The sequence below is a fragment of the Gopherus evgoodei genome, chromosome 1 (genome assembly GCF_007399415.2).
Source record: "Gopherus evgoodei ecotype Sinaloan lineage chromosome 1, rGopEvg1_v1.p, whole genome shotgun sequence".
In the NCBI taxonomy this organism is placed as follows: Eukaryota; Metazoa; Chordata; order Testudines; family Testudinidae; genus Gopherus; species Gopherus evgoodei.
The window spans coordinates 351,331,351-351,347,177 of NC_044322.1; the positions used below are offsets into that span (position 1 = coordinate 351,331,351).

The 15,827-nt window shown below is 49.1% G+C and overlaps 1 protein-coding gene across 1 annotated transcript in view; it reads right to left on the reverse strand.

Moving 5' to 3' along the window:
* Window positions 1-15,570, reverse strand: part of TMEM243 (transmembrane protein 243) — a 29,738-nt gene extending 14,168 nt beyond the window's left edge. The window contains exons 1-2 of the mRNA XM_030563774.1: window positions 15,518-15,570; window positions 14,221-14,537 (exon numbers count right to left, since the gene is read on the reverse strand). Of these exons, the coding sequence (XP_030419634.1) occupies window positions 14,221-14,298 (78 nt within the window). The 5' untranslated portion in view covers window positions 14,299-14,537; window positions 15,518-15,570. The remainder of the gene's footprint in view (window positions 1-14,220; window positions 14,538-15,517) is intronic.
* Window positions 15,571-15,827: the final 257 nt, after the last annotated feature.

Consider the following 15,827-nt stretch of genomic DNA (forward strand, 5'->3'; position numbering starts at 1 on the left):
GCGAAGCCCATCTTGCGGACAAGTGCCGGATCTGCAAGGCGTTCAAGCCCCGGACAAAGAGGGAACGGGACATTCGCTTAAAACAGCTTTTGATGGAGGCAGCTTTGACTCCTCCATCCTCGACACCAGCACCGGGACCAAGCGTCTCTTCCGCACCGGACCTCCCGGCACCGACAAAGGCTTCGCTCCCCCACCCTTCACCGGCCCAACACTCCAGCCAGCATCACTCCCTCACCCCAAGGAGCAAGAAGCACAAGGCTCCTGCGGCAACTACAGCTACGCCGCAGTCGGAGCGTACTTCCAAGACGGATTGCCCGGCACCATCATCTTCTCAGGAGCCGCTGAGTCCGGTGCCTACCAGCTCCCCAGCATGCGCTGTGGCTGAGCTCGTCGCGCCCTCCACACCAGAGACCTTCTCCGTGGCACGCGACCTTATCGCTCTGACGGAGCCCGAATTGCCCCAAGCCCCGGCACCGCCGGTGTGGGTTATTCAGTTGCTAGGCAAGCCCACCATGGTGCGGCCACGTTCACTGGGCACCACTGAGCACCGTCGGTTCCGCTCCAGATCCCGAGATCACTCTCGGCCTCGTCATCGATCAAGATCCTGGCGCTGCTCGCAGTCCTGATACCATTCTCCATGGTACCAGTCGTACTCGCAGAACTGCTCGAGATCCCGGTTGCCGTCGTGGTACTCTCGGCACTGGTCCAGATCGCGGCACCAACGTACTTACTGCAGCCGATCCCGGCACGACGATATAATGCACCAGTCGACCTCCCAGCACCGCGCTGGTAGCAGGTCCCGGTCCTGATCCAGATAGCGCCACAGCTCCCAGTACTGCTCACCGGCACTGCGTAGAGACGAGCTCTATGGGCGCAGAGACCTGGCCCAGTCAACATCAGCTCGTCCGTGGCCATCGCGTCACCCGTCCGCCTCCTCACACGTGGACAGTGCCTCCTACGGGGGTTCAGATGCACAGGCCCGCCCGGACTATGGACCACCTCAATGGTCCTTTTGGATGCCTATGGGCTTATCACCAAGCCCAGGGCGAGCCTATGGGCTTATCACCAAGCCCAGGGCGAGCCTATGGGCCCAGCACGCCCCAACCACTCGGAGCACCGTGCACCAGATTCCACAGTCAGCCGGTCTCCCCCCTCTGGTACGCAGGAAGACCCTGCGCATCCTCTTGCACAGCATGACGTTCCAGAAACGGAGGTCCCCCAGGACGAGGCGTCAGTGCAAGACCCACTCATCCCTGGTTTGTCTTCCTCCTCTTCCCCAGATGAGGCGGTAGCAGGCACATCATCATCGGGGCCCCCGCCAATTGACCTTCGAGTGCATCAGGACCTTCTGCGGCGCGTTGCCCAAAATATAAATCTTCCCGTAGAGGAAGTTCCTGAAGTGGAGGCCCCGGTGGTTAGCATACTATCCACAGAAGCACCGACCAGGGTGGCCCTCCCCTTCATCAAATAGATCCAAGCCAAGGCAGACACCATCTGGCAGTCCCCAGCTTCCATCCCACCCACAGCCAGGGGAGTGGAACGAAAGTACATGGTGCCGTCCAAGGGGTATGAGTACCTCTACATGCACCCCGCCTCTGCTCATTGGTGGTACAATCAGTCAACAAAACGGGAGCGCCATGGCCAACAAGCCCCCATGCCAAAATCTAGGGAGGCCAGACGCATGGATTTGCTGGGCCGGAAAATCTACTCTGTGGGAGGCCTTCAGCTCCATGTGGCATACCAGCAGGCCCTCTTAAGCCGATACAGCTACAACACCTGGGAAGCTGTCGGCAAGTTTACCGAGTTAGTTCCTCAGGACTCACGTCAGGAGTTTTCAGCTCTCCTAGAGGAGGGGAAGAGGGTCGCCAGAACCACACTACAAGCCTCTTTAGATGCCGCCAATTCGGCAGCCAGGAAGCTCGCCTCTGGTGTAGCCATGTGTTGCTTATCTTGGTTACAAGCGTCCGGCCTACCGCCTGAGCTACAATATACCATCCAAGACCTGCCATTTGACGGGCAAGGTCTTTTCTGACAAAAGACGGATCCTAGACTACAGCGTCTGAAGGACAACCGGGTTATCATGCATTCGCTGGAAATGCATACACCCCAAACTCAGAGACGGTCCTTACGCTCACAACCCCAGCGCCCTTACCCCCAGCCTCGACCAAGACAGGATCTTGCCCGGCGACGAGGCCGCACGACCCGCAGACGTCAGTCTGGACCTCAAGGGGGCAACAATTCCGGTCCCACCAAACCACCGCAGGGACGTAAAACAAACTTTTGAGGGTGCGCCCGAGAGCAGTGTACCAATTCCCTCCCTGGATCCTCTTCATTTTTACAACCGCCTCTCCCCGTTCCTCCCGGCGTGGTCCCAGCTGACCTTGGATCGTTGGGTCCTATGCACAGTGGAGTTTGGATACCATCTTCAGTTTATTTCTCCCCCCCCTCCTACCTCAGGACCCCTCTCACGAGCAACTCATCATCCAGGAGGTTCGCAAGCTCCTCTTGATCGGAGCTATAGAAGAGGTGCCAGAGGAGTTAAGGGGCAAGGGGTTTTATTCCCGATATTTCTTAATCTCCAATTCAAAAGGGGGCCTTCAACCCATCCTGGACCTGCGAGGACTGAACAAATTCATCAAAAAGTTCAAGTTCCGCATGGTATCCTTAGGAACCATCATTCCTTCCCCAGATCCCGGAGATTGGTACGCCGCTCTCGACATGAAGGACGCATAATTTCCACATTGCAATTTATCCCCCGCACAGAAGGTATCTGCGCTTTGCGGTAAATCAGGGTCACTACCAGTTTACTGTCCTTCCCTTTGGTCTTTCCTCGGCCCCTCGTGTTTTCACGAAGTGTATGGCGGTCGTCGCTGCTTCCCTGCACCATCGTCGAATACACGTCTTCCCTTACCTCGACAACTGGCTTATCCGAGGGACTTCGGAGGCACAGGTGCTCGGCCACATCGCCATCATCAGGGAGCTGTTTGTGAGTCTAGGCTTGATCATCAACTTGGACAAGTCCACCGTGGTGCCTACGCAGAGGATCAAATTTATCGCAGCAATGCTGGACTCCAACCTTGCAACAGCCAGTTTACCCCTGCACCAGTTCCAAGCCATAGTCTCCATTGTCAAAAGTCTGCAAAGCTTTCCAACCACTTCTGCTCGTACTTGCCTTGCTCTCCTGGGGCACATGGCTGCATGCACTTTCGTCACAAGGCATGCAAGACTGCGCATGCGCCCTCTGGAAACCTGGCTCGTGTCGGTCTATCGGCCAGGCAGGGATGCCATAGACACAATCCTGACGATTCCGCCAGATGTTCTAGGCTCCCTCGACTGGTGGAAGACATCATCCCGAGTGTGTGCGGGCCTTCCGTTTCATCCTCCCGAGCCCTCCGTGTCCCTAACAACGGACGCATCCTTGCTGGGCTGGGTTGCCCACCTAGGGCTCCTGCGCACCCAAGGCCTCTGGTCACCACGGGAACTGACGCTCCACATCAACGTGTGGGAGCTGAGAGCGGTCCGACTGGCATGCCAAACATTTCAGCGCCATCTACACGGCCGTTGTGTTGCAGTGTTCACGGACAACACAACGGCCATGTATTACATCAACAAACAGGGCGGGACCCAGTCCTCCCCTCTGTGTCAGGAAACAATATGCCTGTGGGACTTTTGTATAGCCCACTCCATACATCTAGTGGCCTCCTTTCTCCCGGGGGTACGGAACACCCTCACGGATCACCTGAGCAGATCCTTCCTATCTCACGAATGGTCCATCCGTCCAGACGTTCTTCATTCGATTTTCCGGAGGTGGGGATTTCTCCACATAGACCTGTTTGCATCCAGAATGAAAAGGAAATGCCAGGTGTTCTGCTCTCTACAGGGTCGCTCCCCGGGCTCCCTGTCGGACGCGTTCCTGATCCCGTGGACTGGCAGCCTCTGTTATGCCTTTCCACCCTTCCCTCTTGTCCACCGAGTCCTGCTCAAACTCCCAAGGGACTGAGCTCGCCTCATCCTGATTGCTCCGGCTTGGCTGAGGTACACCATGCTGCTCGACCTGTCCTTGGCAGACCCTATTCCCCTGCCTCTTTGGCCGGACCTGATCACACAAGACTTCGGCAGGATGCACCATCCGGACCTGCAGTCCCTTCATCTGACTGCATGGCTCCTGTCTGGTTAAACCAGTCGGAGTTGCGCTGTTCCGCCGCAGTACAGCAGGTGTTGCTGGGTAGCAGAAAGCCTTCCACACGCTTGACCTACCTCGCAAAATGGAAGCGCTTCTGCCACTAGTGTATCCAGCACGGCCATTCTCCGCATTCCGCATTAGTCCCCACTATTCTGGACTACGTGTGGTCTCTCAAACAGCAGGGATTGGCCATCTCCTCTCTACGAGTACATCTGGCGGCTATATCCACCTTCCATCCGGGCGAAGCTGGCAGTTCCGTTTTTTCTCACCCTATTGTGTCAAGATTCCTCAAGGGCTTGGAGCGACTATACCCACAGGTCAAACGGCCTACCCCTACCTGGGACCTGAACCTTGTCTTAACCAGGCTCATGGGGCCCCCTTTCAAGCCTTTGGCCACATGCTTGCTGCTGTACCTGTCCTGGAAAGTAGCTTTCCTAGTCGCTATCACCTCGGCTAGACGAGTCTCGGAGCTTCGTGCACTGACTGTGGATCCTCCATATACTGTGTTCCATAAGGACAAGGTACAGCTGTGACCGCACCTGCCATTCCTCCCTAAGGTCGTCTCCGCCTTTCATGTTAACCAGGACATCTTCCTGCCAGTCTTTTGTCCAAGCCACATTCATCGCGACGAGAGCAACAGCTCCATTCTTTGGATGTCCGCAGGGCTCTCGCCTTCTGCATCGAGAGGACCAAGCCCTTCCGCCACTCACCTCAGCTATTTGTGGTGGTGGCGGAACATATGAAGGGCATGGCAATCTCCTCCCATTGTATTGCATCTTGGGTGACATCCTGTATTCGGACATGCTATGACTCGGCTCATGTTCCAACTAGCCATCTTACCGCCCATTCTACTCGGGCTCACGCCTCATCTGCTGCGTTTTTGGCCCATGTTCCCATACAGGAAATCTGCCGCGCAGCCACCTGGTCTTCCGTCCACACCTTTGCATCACACTATGCATTGGTCCAACAGGCTAGAGACGATGCCACCTTCAGCTCAGCGGTTTTACATTCCGCCACGTCTCGCTCCGACCCCACCGCCTAGGTAAGGCTTGCGAATCACCTAATTGGAATGGATATGAGCAAGCACTCGAAGAAGAAAAGACGGTTACTCACCTTTGTAACTGTTGTTCTTCGAGATGTGTTGCTCATATCCATTCCACACCCGCCCTCCTTCCCCACTGTCGGAGTAGCTGGCAAGAAGGAACTGAGGAGCGGATGGGCCGGCAGGGGTATATATCAGGCGCCATACCGGCGCCACCCCAGGGGGTGACCTGCCGGCCCACCAAGTGTTGCTAGGGTAAAAAGTCTCCGACGAACGTGCACGCGGCGCGCGCACAACTAATTGGAATGGATATGAGCAACACATCTCGAAGAACAAACAGTTACAAAGGTGAGTAACCGTCTTTTCTCAAGCGCAGCATTCAGCTGCTTTCACTGGGAACAGGGCCTTGGAGCAGAGCCCGGAGCTGGAGTGCAGAGCAGCTTCGGAGCAGTGGAGCTGCAGATTTTGCTTGGAACTGGAGCAGAGCCAGAGCACAGCTCCAAAGCCCTGACTGTGAAAGCCATCTTGTCTCTTTTTGAATCCCCAAGTCATACCCTACACACCTTCTAACTTCTGCAAAAAAATGAGGCAAGGATCCTACAGACAACAGCCATGCCCATCCTATGCACTGAATGAGGGAGGGGTCCTATGGAAAGAGAGTATGTGATCATGTATCATAATGCATATGCACAAAAGGGCCAAATTAAGATTGCCCAGACATTACTCAACCTTTGAGTGCTTGAGTTTGCAATCTTCATGTTCCTGTAGTTCACCCTGTGTAATTTTTAAAAAAGCAAACAGACATATGCACACACAGAAGTTATCAGAAGCTTTCCCAAAAAGTGCAGCTTGAGGTAGACACGCAGCCTGGAACATTTTCATCCCAAATGGTTGAAGTTTGATAATTAAGCAACTGAAAACAGGGTCTCATAAAGGGAAGTATCAGGCAATCTTAATTCTAGGCAGTGCAATCTGATCCATCTGGGGGGGTGAAGTAAAGGGGGTGATTAAATTAAAAAACCAACAAAACAAAAAAACCTGTTTTATTTTAATAGTAAATTTTCTCTTTTTAAAAAATAAATCTGTTTAAAATGAAATCCGAATTTAATCTAAAATATGTTAAGGCCTAAACTTAATGAGCTCTTAGAACATTTAAATAAAATAATAAACGTGCTCTTTTGTGGTAAATTCCAGTTACCATCTTAATGCAACCTGACACAAATCAGGAGCAAAAAAATTCTCTAGTAAATACACAATATATCATTCACCATTTTCTAACATTAAAATGTACAATAAGAATCTGAAGCTATTAAGTTATATAACAACTGCTTACTGAGTCATAGCATAGCCTCCCAGGTAGCACAAAGATGTACCAAATCTAGTGCAAAACCTCTATTTAGTTGTCAACTGACATGTTTTAATGGCTGTATCAACCAAGGAGAACGCACCCTTTTTAAGAAAATGATTGAAGTACAAATGGAAAAGTTGATAAAATCGAGGATTTAAATCAAGGGTTTTCATATGGTGATTTAAATCAGGATATAAATCGCCTTATTTAAAAAAAAAAACACACACACACAAAACCCCAATCCACACTGCTCCACTTATAACAGACACACACAAGCTGCAATCCCAGTTATCAGCAGATTCCAGGGACCACCACCCAAGACTTTTGTCTTTCCCCTTCTTCCTTTCCTCCCAGTGGAGCCGGCTGAGCTGGCTTTGAAGTCGGCATTCTAGCTCCCTCATCCCAGGGCAATTATGTTCTGGAGGTGGCAGCCTCAGGGGACCTGGAGCACTGTGAAGTTTGAACGTCCCTGGGAGGTAGAACTCGGCTTCCATTAGCCAGGCTTGAACTGCACAAGCTTCACTCTTGTACTCAACTGTTGCCCTCATAGGCACTGACTCCGTGGATGCTCTGGGGCTGGAGCACCCATGGGGGAAAAAAAAAAAATAGTGGGTGCTCAGCACCCACCAGCCACCTGCCACTCAGCAGGCCCCACTGGTCAGCTGTTTGGTGGTAGGCAGGAGGTGCTGGGGGAGAAGGGGCAGAACAGGGGCAGGAAGAGATGGGGCGTGCTCAGCGAAGAAGTGGAGCAGGGCTGGGCTTTGGGTGAAAGGATAGAGTGGGGGCGGAGCTTAGGGTGGCACAGGGGTGGAGCATCCACCCAGAAAAATAAAAAAAAAAAAAAAAAGTCAGCACCTGTTCCCTGACCCCTCAGAATAGGGCACATAGGCACATGAAAGGCTTCTCCGTGACAACATCACCTAAAAAATATACTTGAAGCAGATTCACTTGCAAAGTGGCCTGTTTAATTTACCCAGTCTCCCTGTTCTTCGCATCTGTCATTCCTTGGGGTGGGAAAGCAGGATGTCTGCTCACCGAACCAGCATAAGCTATACCACTATAACTGTGTCCACACTAGGACTTCTATCCATATAGCCCCCCTAACCAACCTAGCTAGGCTGACATACCTTTTCTAGGTATAACCAAGTTGCATTGGTTGATTTCAATAGGAGTTAGGTGCCTAAATAACTATAAAGATCTGGCCAACATGGACGACGAGCTTGATAGCTTGAAGAACCAGCCTGCCCAATAGGCACAGAGTATCTACCTTTGGGACTCAGCCTCGCAAGGAGTAATTAACACATGGGCAGGCTTGCGCAAGCTATAGTAGAGTTAGCTCTAGCCAGTGCTACAACAGCTCGCATTTGTACAGGGCTGACTTTCAGAGATGCTGAATACCAGCAGGGCCCATTGACTTCCAATGGAGTTGCGGATGCTCAGCACCTCTGAAAAGTCAGGTCCATGATGCCCTTCAGTCCTAGTGATCCCCGATATGCTTTACGGGCTCTGAACCAGCTCCCAGGTGTGTCACAGGCTGACCTCCTGCTGACTTCAGCCAGAAGCAGACTCAGTCTCTAGGGATCAATTCACCCACCACCTCCAAAGAATAACAGTTCTATTTAGCAGCACATGCAGTATGGCAACAGGGGGTGGGGAAGAGTGAACATTGCAAAGGGATTCAGGCAAGTACAATGACTTACGCTGGAAATGGCCAGGTGAGCAAGAGGAGCATTTAGCTCAAATTCTTTGAGAGCCAAGTGGATCTCTAATGATTTAACATTTCATCCCAAACTCAGTCAGTCCCTCACTCTTACACACCAGCTTCAACTCAATATGAAGACAGACCTATTACAGATGCCCTCCCTTCTAATGAACCCTCATCAACTTCTTCAGTCCCCAGTGACATGTAAAACACTGTTCTTCAACAAGGAACCCCGTCCCTGCATCTCCTCCTTCTCCAGGAGCTCAGTCATTGTGGAGCACTACACAACTTTGTTATATCATCATAGTGCCCAGAAGCCCCAGTCATGGACCACGCCCCCACTGTGCTAAGCACTAGATGCCTCTTAAGCAAGATTCTCTTTACTCAGTCCAGGAATCCCACCCCTCCAAGCACACTGCAGAGCTCAGGGCATCTGTGGAGTCAAGAGATTTCTACCACATTCAGTAGAAAATGCCACATTCAGTTATCACCCCATCTCTGTGAACTAGTAGCCTTCCAAGTACGGTTACCATTGCAGCTAGAAAGGCTCCCAAACAGATGCCTCCCCGTATTGCATAGACTCAGACTTTAAGGCCAGAAGGGACTATTATGATCATCTAATCTGACCTCCTGCACATTGCAGGCCACAGAACTTCACTCACCCACACCTGTAATAGACCCCTAGCATCTGGCTGAGTTACTGAAGTCCTACAATCATGATTTAAAGACTTCAAGTTACAGCAAATCCACCATTTACACTAGTTTAAATCTGTAAGTGACCTGTACCCCATGCTGCAGAGGAAGGCGAAAACCCCCCCAGGGTCTCTGCCAATCTGACCTGGGGGAAAATTCCTTCCCAAGCTCAGCTATGGTGATCAGTTAGACCCTGAGCATGTGGGCAAGACCCACCAGGCAAACACCTGGGAAAGAATTCTCTGTAGTAACTCAGAGCCCTCCCCATTTAGTGTCCCATCACCAAGCACTGGAGATATTTGCTGCTAGCAGTCACAGATCAGCTATATGCCATTGTAGGCAGCCTCATCCCTTCCATAAACTTATCAAAGTCAGTCTTGAAGCCAGTTAGGTTTTTCGCACCCACTGCTCCCCTTGGAAGGCTGTTCCAGAACTTCACTCCTCTGATGGTTAGAAACCTTCATCTAATCTCAACCCTAAACTTGTCAATGGGCAGTTTACATCCATTTGTTCCAGCGTCCACATTGTGTTTAGCTTAAATAACTCCTCTCCCTCCCTGGTATCTATCCCTCTGATGTATTTATACAGAGCAATCATCTCTCCTCTCAGACTTCTCTTGGTTAGGCTAAATGAGCCAAGCTCCAAGTCTCCTCTCACACGGTAGGTTTTCCATTCCTTGTATCATCCTAGTAGCCCTTCTCTGCACCTGTTCCAGTCTGAATTCCTCTCTCAAACATGGGAGATCAGAACTGCACACAGTATTCCTCAGATGAGGTCTCACCGGTGCCTTGTATAATGGCACTAACACTTCCCTGCCTCTGCTGGAAACACCTCACTTGATACATCCTAGGACTGCATTAGTCTTATTTTACAGTCACATCCTATTGCCAGCTCACGGTTGATCACAGGATGACTAATACGCCCAGGTCTTTCTCCTCCTCTGTCACTTCCAGCTGATACGTTCCCAGCTTATTTAATTCACACCTTTAAATTTCATCCCATTTTTATTACTCCAGTTTTCAAGGTTGTCCAGATTTTCTTTTATGATAATTTGGTCCTCCTCTGTATTGGCAATACCTCCCAACATTGTGTCATCCACAAATTTTATTCACACACTTCCACTTTTTGTGCCGTCATTTAAAAATAATAATAAAGAAAAATGTTAAATAAGATTGGTCCCAAAATCATCCCTGAAGAACTCCACTAGTAACCTCCTTCCAGCCTGACAGTTCACCTTTCAGTATGACCTGTTGCAGTCTCCCCTCTAAGCAACTCTTTATCCATCTTTCAATTCTCATATTAATCCCCATCTTTTCCAATTTAACTAATAATTTCCCATGTGGGAACTGTCTCAAATGCCTTACTGAACTCCAGGTAGATTAAATCTACTGCATGTTTCCTTTCTCAAAGGAGGAGATCAGGTTGGTCTGGCACAATCTACCTTTTGTAAAACCATCTTGCATTTTATCCCAATTACTATTCACCTCTATGTCCTTAACTACTTTCTCTTTCAACATTTGTTCCAAGGCCTTACACGCACTTGAGGACAAACTTACAGGCCTGTAGTTTCCCCAATTGCTTTTCTCCCCTTTCTTAAAAATAGGAACTACATTAGCAATTCTCCAGTCATAGGGTACAACCCCCGAGTTTACAGATTCATTAAAAATCCTTGCTATTGGGCTTGCAATTACATGTCAGTTCCTTTAATATTCTGGAATGGAGATTATCTGGGGCCCCCGATTCAGTCCCATTAAGCTGTTTGAGTTTGACTTCCACCTCAGATATGGTAATTTCTACTTCCATCCTCATTCCCATTAGCCACCCTGTCACTGCCCCTAAGTTTTTCATTAACTTTATGAAAAACTGAGGCAGAATATTTGTTTAGATGATGGGCCATACCACCTTTAATCTCACCGCATGCTGAGTGGTCCCACCTCTTTCCTTGTTTTCTTTTTATTTATATGGTCCATTTCGGCTCTGCACAATCTTCCTATGATTCAGTGCCAGAGGAGCAAAATAAATCAAAGCAGGAGAGATCCAGAAATCCAGGTCAGGATGAATCCATGCCAGAAGCGGAGGGATTGGAAATAGTCATGGTTTTAGCATTCTCCGCCAACTAAAGAAAACGCTGCTAACTACCGGCTTTCACCCAAGAGTGCCAGATGCTATACTTTTAACAACAAGTCTGAAGTTATGGTGCCATCATTCAAGCTTAGCCATTTTGTCCTGAACAATGGTCCAGTCCTACCAAACTCCGTTCCAGCAAATGTCAAGGTTTTAAAGAGACATCTGTCATGCCTCAAGGATCCCACAGCATTTTAATAAGGACTTGGGTACCAGCAGTGCAGGGATCATGTAGGCAGATCCCACAGTTATCATACAATTCATCACAACAGAGCTGGTAGGGCTGGGAAGCAAAGGAATGGGAAGTGGAAGAAAAGCAGCTAATTGATATATGGCACATCTTTTCAGTTTAGAGTGGTAGCTAAGCCTGGTCTACCTGATGTCTGCTTGGTGGCCCCTCAGCAGCTTCTGGTGAAAGGGTGTCGCCCACACCACTGTCAGACTTGAGAGAAGCTGCAGTGTACAGGAATTGAGGAGTATCCTGGTCAGTGGTTTGGAAGCCCACTAGTGGGCCTCTGAGTTTTCTCCTGCGGATGCCACCAGAAAAAGCAGCAGAGTATGAATGTAGCTAGGTTTGTAAGTTTGGGAACAGTTAGTAAACACAGTTATTTGGCATATAACTGTGCCCCTGTGGTTCCCTTATAATCTTAGTATCATGTAAAGAGTAAGGCAGAGCCAGTGCCCTGAGGTATTCAAGTCTAGACATGGTCCCTTCAGATCAGATTTGAGTCATACTGGAATTTTACCATTTGCTGTCCATGCTATCTCCATCTTAAAGGTAAATGGTGGACTTCAGTGCTAATAAAAAAGGTGCTTGGGTGCTATATTCTCTCACACAAACACTTCAACAAGAGGCAGGAAGTTAATGTGGTGTGAAGAGTTAAAAAAGAGGAGGAGGCCCAGATCCTGCAATCAGCTCCATGTGAGCAGAGCCCTGCACTCATGTTGAGCTCTTCCACGGTCAGTAGAGCTTCGCACAGGGGTATATTGCCGTGGCCTGCAGGATCATGGCCAAAGCTGGGGAGCCATTCAACAGAAAACTGTAATAAAAACCCTTCTGTTGTCTATTACCCTCCTAGATGAGGCAAAACACAGCTGAAAGGGACAGACACCTCCTTCACTGCATATTTACCCCTAATATTTTGGGCACCTCTGAAGTTAGCTTGACTGGCACTTTTTGGTTTCTCCAGGCAACCATGATGGCAGAACACAACTAATGCTCTTTCTGGAGTTCTCAGCTGTCACTCAGCTGCATGTCAGGACCACTCAGAACTTCATGGCATCAACAGGGACCAAACTCACATCCTCCTACTCTAGAAAGCCAGGCCCTACCACTTAAGCTACAAGGATAAACCATGAAAGAGTAGGTATTTGGCAAAGTCACTGTACTATAGAGTCATTCTCATACGCTCTCTGTGGCTCTCTGACTGGGTGAGTATTTTTTCCCTGTGGAACAGTGTTTGGGCCAAAGAGAGAATGACTCTGTAGTCCAGTGGTTAGGACACCCACCAGGGACAGGGAGACCTGGCATCCAGTCCCCCTACTCCATTTACTTTTTTTTTTAATCCAGAGTGGAACAACTTCAACAGGGGGGACTGAGGGAGCCCCATATCAGAATAGCCCAAAGCCCAGTGGTTAGATAACTCTCCTCAGAGGATTTTAACTGTGGTCTCCCACCTTTCCCTGCCTCCAGCAGAGAGGGAGACTTGCAGTTGGGATGTGGGAGACCCAGGTTAATGCTCTACTCACTGGGCTAGAAGTTATGAAATGGGCACCTCTCACCCCATCTTTTGAAGGGGATCCAATCCTGTAGGCAGCCTCTAAGACCATCTACCAGATTGGGCCCAACAAATAACTTAGTGGCTAAACACTTATCTTCCCCCAGTGCATGAATCACTCTGCGGCTCTGGATACCAACAGCAAGGCAGCCATGTGCAAGCCCAGAGGCAAAAAACTTAGACACAGAGTAAACTTTTACCCTGAAAACTTTGGCACTAAATTTAGCCACCTACAGGGTTCAGGGAGAATTATGGATTACAGGGGAACCGAAACTGGGATTTAGGTACCTAAGTATCTTTGCTGATCTGGGCCTTAGTTACTGGCAATATAAATAGCATTGCAAGAAGTAGTTCCTGCCATCTAGCACTCCACCATGGTCATGTTCAAAACATGTGACATTCTCCAATTAATCCTCATTATAGCCCTATCAAGTAGGTATCACCACCGTTTCACAGGTGATGAAACTGAGGCAGAAAGGCTGAACGATTTGCCAAGAATTAATACTTCCTCATTCCAGTCAGCTGCTCAGACCACAATTCACAAATTGAGAGTTATCTCAAGAAAAAGGCAGGACAAGAAAAAGAGTCATTCCCCCAATCTTTTGAAATAATCCCACTAAACCAGAAAATTCTAAAGCAAATTTGCTATGGCAAAGTATTTTGCCTAGTTGCCATAGCACAAAGACCCTATTATTAGAAGATCCCACAAGACTGAGCAACTAACACCATGTGCTTGGCATATGTAGTTGGTAGGGTGACCAGATATCAGAAACTTTGTCTTATTTATGCAACTATATCCTCCTATTCTTCCCCCGCAAAAAAAACAGGGTCCTGATTTTTCACCCTTGCTATCTGGTCACACTTGCAATTGGGCAAGTCACGTCTACATTACACAACACCACCATTACACAATCAGAGCATTCATTTTCGAGAAGACCCTGTGCAAGGCACCCTATCGCAACTGCTGACATAGGACCCTAAAGAGGCTCTGAAGGACCTTTCAAACTCTGCAAATAATCCCTGTGGCTCTGTGCCTTTAGATCAAACAACAAATCTCTATTCGGCCCCCTGCCTTCCAGAGGCCCTAATACGTCTGTGAAGTGCCACTGTGGGTGCTGAAGTACTTCTTGCTAGAGCAGTTCAATTTTTATTTTAAAAAAAGGGAGGGGGTGAAATTAGTGACTACTAAGAGACTGGGTAAGCTACTTATTGCACATGAAAATGCCCAACACTGCTTTACGAAAAATGAGTAGCTCTACCTCAGCTTCAGAAAGGAGCCCTTCAGTATCCAGCTCTTGGAGGGGAAAGGGGGCAGCAGAGAGATCTCTCCAAAGCACAATCAGGTCTTACCCTTGCTGAAGTTTCTCCAAAGAGAGGTCTGTTGTCCTGTCCACCCGTGCCATAGGTTCTAGTTGTATAGTCTTCCATTTCCCACCCCACAAAAAGATCGGTCGTGTCACTCACACACAGAGAGATTATCTCAAAACAAAACCATCCCCGTCTCAAGAGGCCTTAAGCCCATGGCACAGTATGTGTGAGCAAGAGTTATTTATGGAAAATACATCTCTCCTGGCTTTGGATGCTACACACAACAGGTGGCTCAGAGCCAAGGATCCAAGCCTCCCCTCCAAGCCTTTGCTTTCTTCTTCATGATCAGAAGCTGCTGCCTGCCAGAGAAAAAAAACGAGAAATATTGGACCTTTTTTGTTAGCTGCAGGGGCAGCGTGGTTGATTTATTACCGTTTATTTCCCCTAATGGAACTAATCAAGGCTGTTAATGCCAGGAGTCCTTTTCTCCCCCAACAAATGCTCTATTCTTTTGGAGATCAATTAAACAAAGCTGCCTTTCTACAGCTGCTACCCCTACCCCAGCATCAGGGCTCCTAGTTCAAGGCTCACGAGCTGGGGGTGAGTCTCATGGGAAAGGAACTCTTGCCCCAGCCTCGTTCCCCTCCCACCGGATTCGCTGCTGGTGCTCACCCAAGCAATCAGATTAGACTTGGTGCAGGGTATTTAATCAGGAAAGGGGGTAGCGAGCATATACCAAAGGTTACAAGAGAAAATAGTACTTTCCTTCCCTTTTGCTAGAACTTGTTTGCTGGGGGGAAGGAGTGATTATAATAAAAAAAAAAAGCCAACAGAATTTTACAGTAAGAGGAAATTAAGTGGTTGAACCACGATTTCTGTTCCCCTTCTAATTTAAATCAAGCCACCACAGCCCGCAATAAACTTCGATTCATGTTCTAGTATATAATCAGCTGCTCTCTCTCTCCCAAGAATAACCCTTCTTTTCCCGGAGATCTGCAGCAGCCTGAGCAAAGGGGGAGGGGAAAGAGCCAGGCACCAACCCCTTTCCTCACTCCATTCATCCATCCCTTGAAAGATCGATTCGTCTTTTAAGGGAAAACACAGAAACGCTGAAGACCATAAACAAAGCAATCCCGATCAGAGAAATTGAAATGCCAGACTCGATCACTTCCTCCTTCCCTGCTCCGACAGTGCACCCCCCTCTACTGTACATACCCCAAGCGTGAAGCCCACCCCGTTCTACACACACCCTCTGCGGAACATGTGTCCAAGAGGCCACAGTAGCGAATGTTCGGAAATAGAACGTTGGCGTTGCTAAGATTCCATCGCTGCTACTTACCCCCGTAGCGTGCCTCACTGAACCTACAGCCCCTTCACAGGTTAATATCCTTCCAGGCGCTGTCGCAAACCAGCCCTCCCCTACCTACAGTCCAGCCTCCCGCGTGATCTCACCGCCAGCCTGATCCAATCACAGGCAGGAGAGGACCCGCACTTGCTGCAATTTTTTATTTCCCGAGTTTGCAGATTTGTTTATTTTGAAACGGAAATAACTGTTCGGGGCATTGGTAAGAGAGTGGCTAATCACTAACCTTGGCAACGTGAGAGTCACATTATTTTAAGGGTTTTTTTTAACCGTTAAGTGCAGCTTT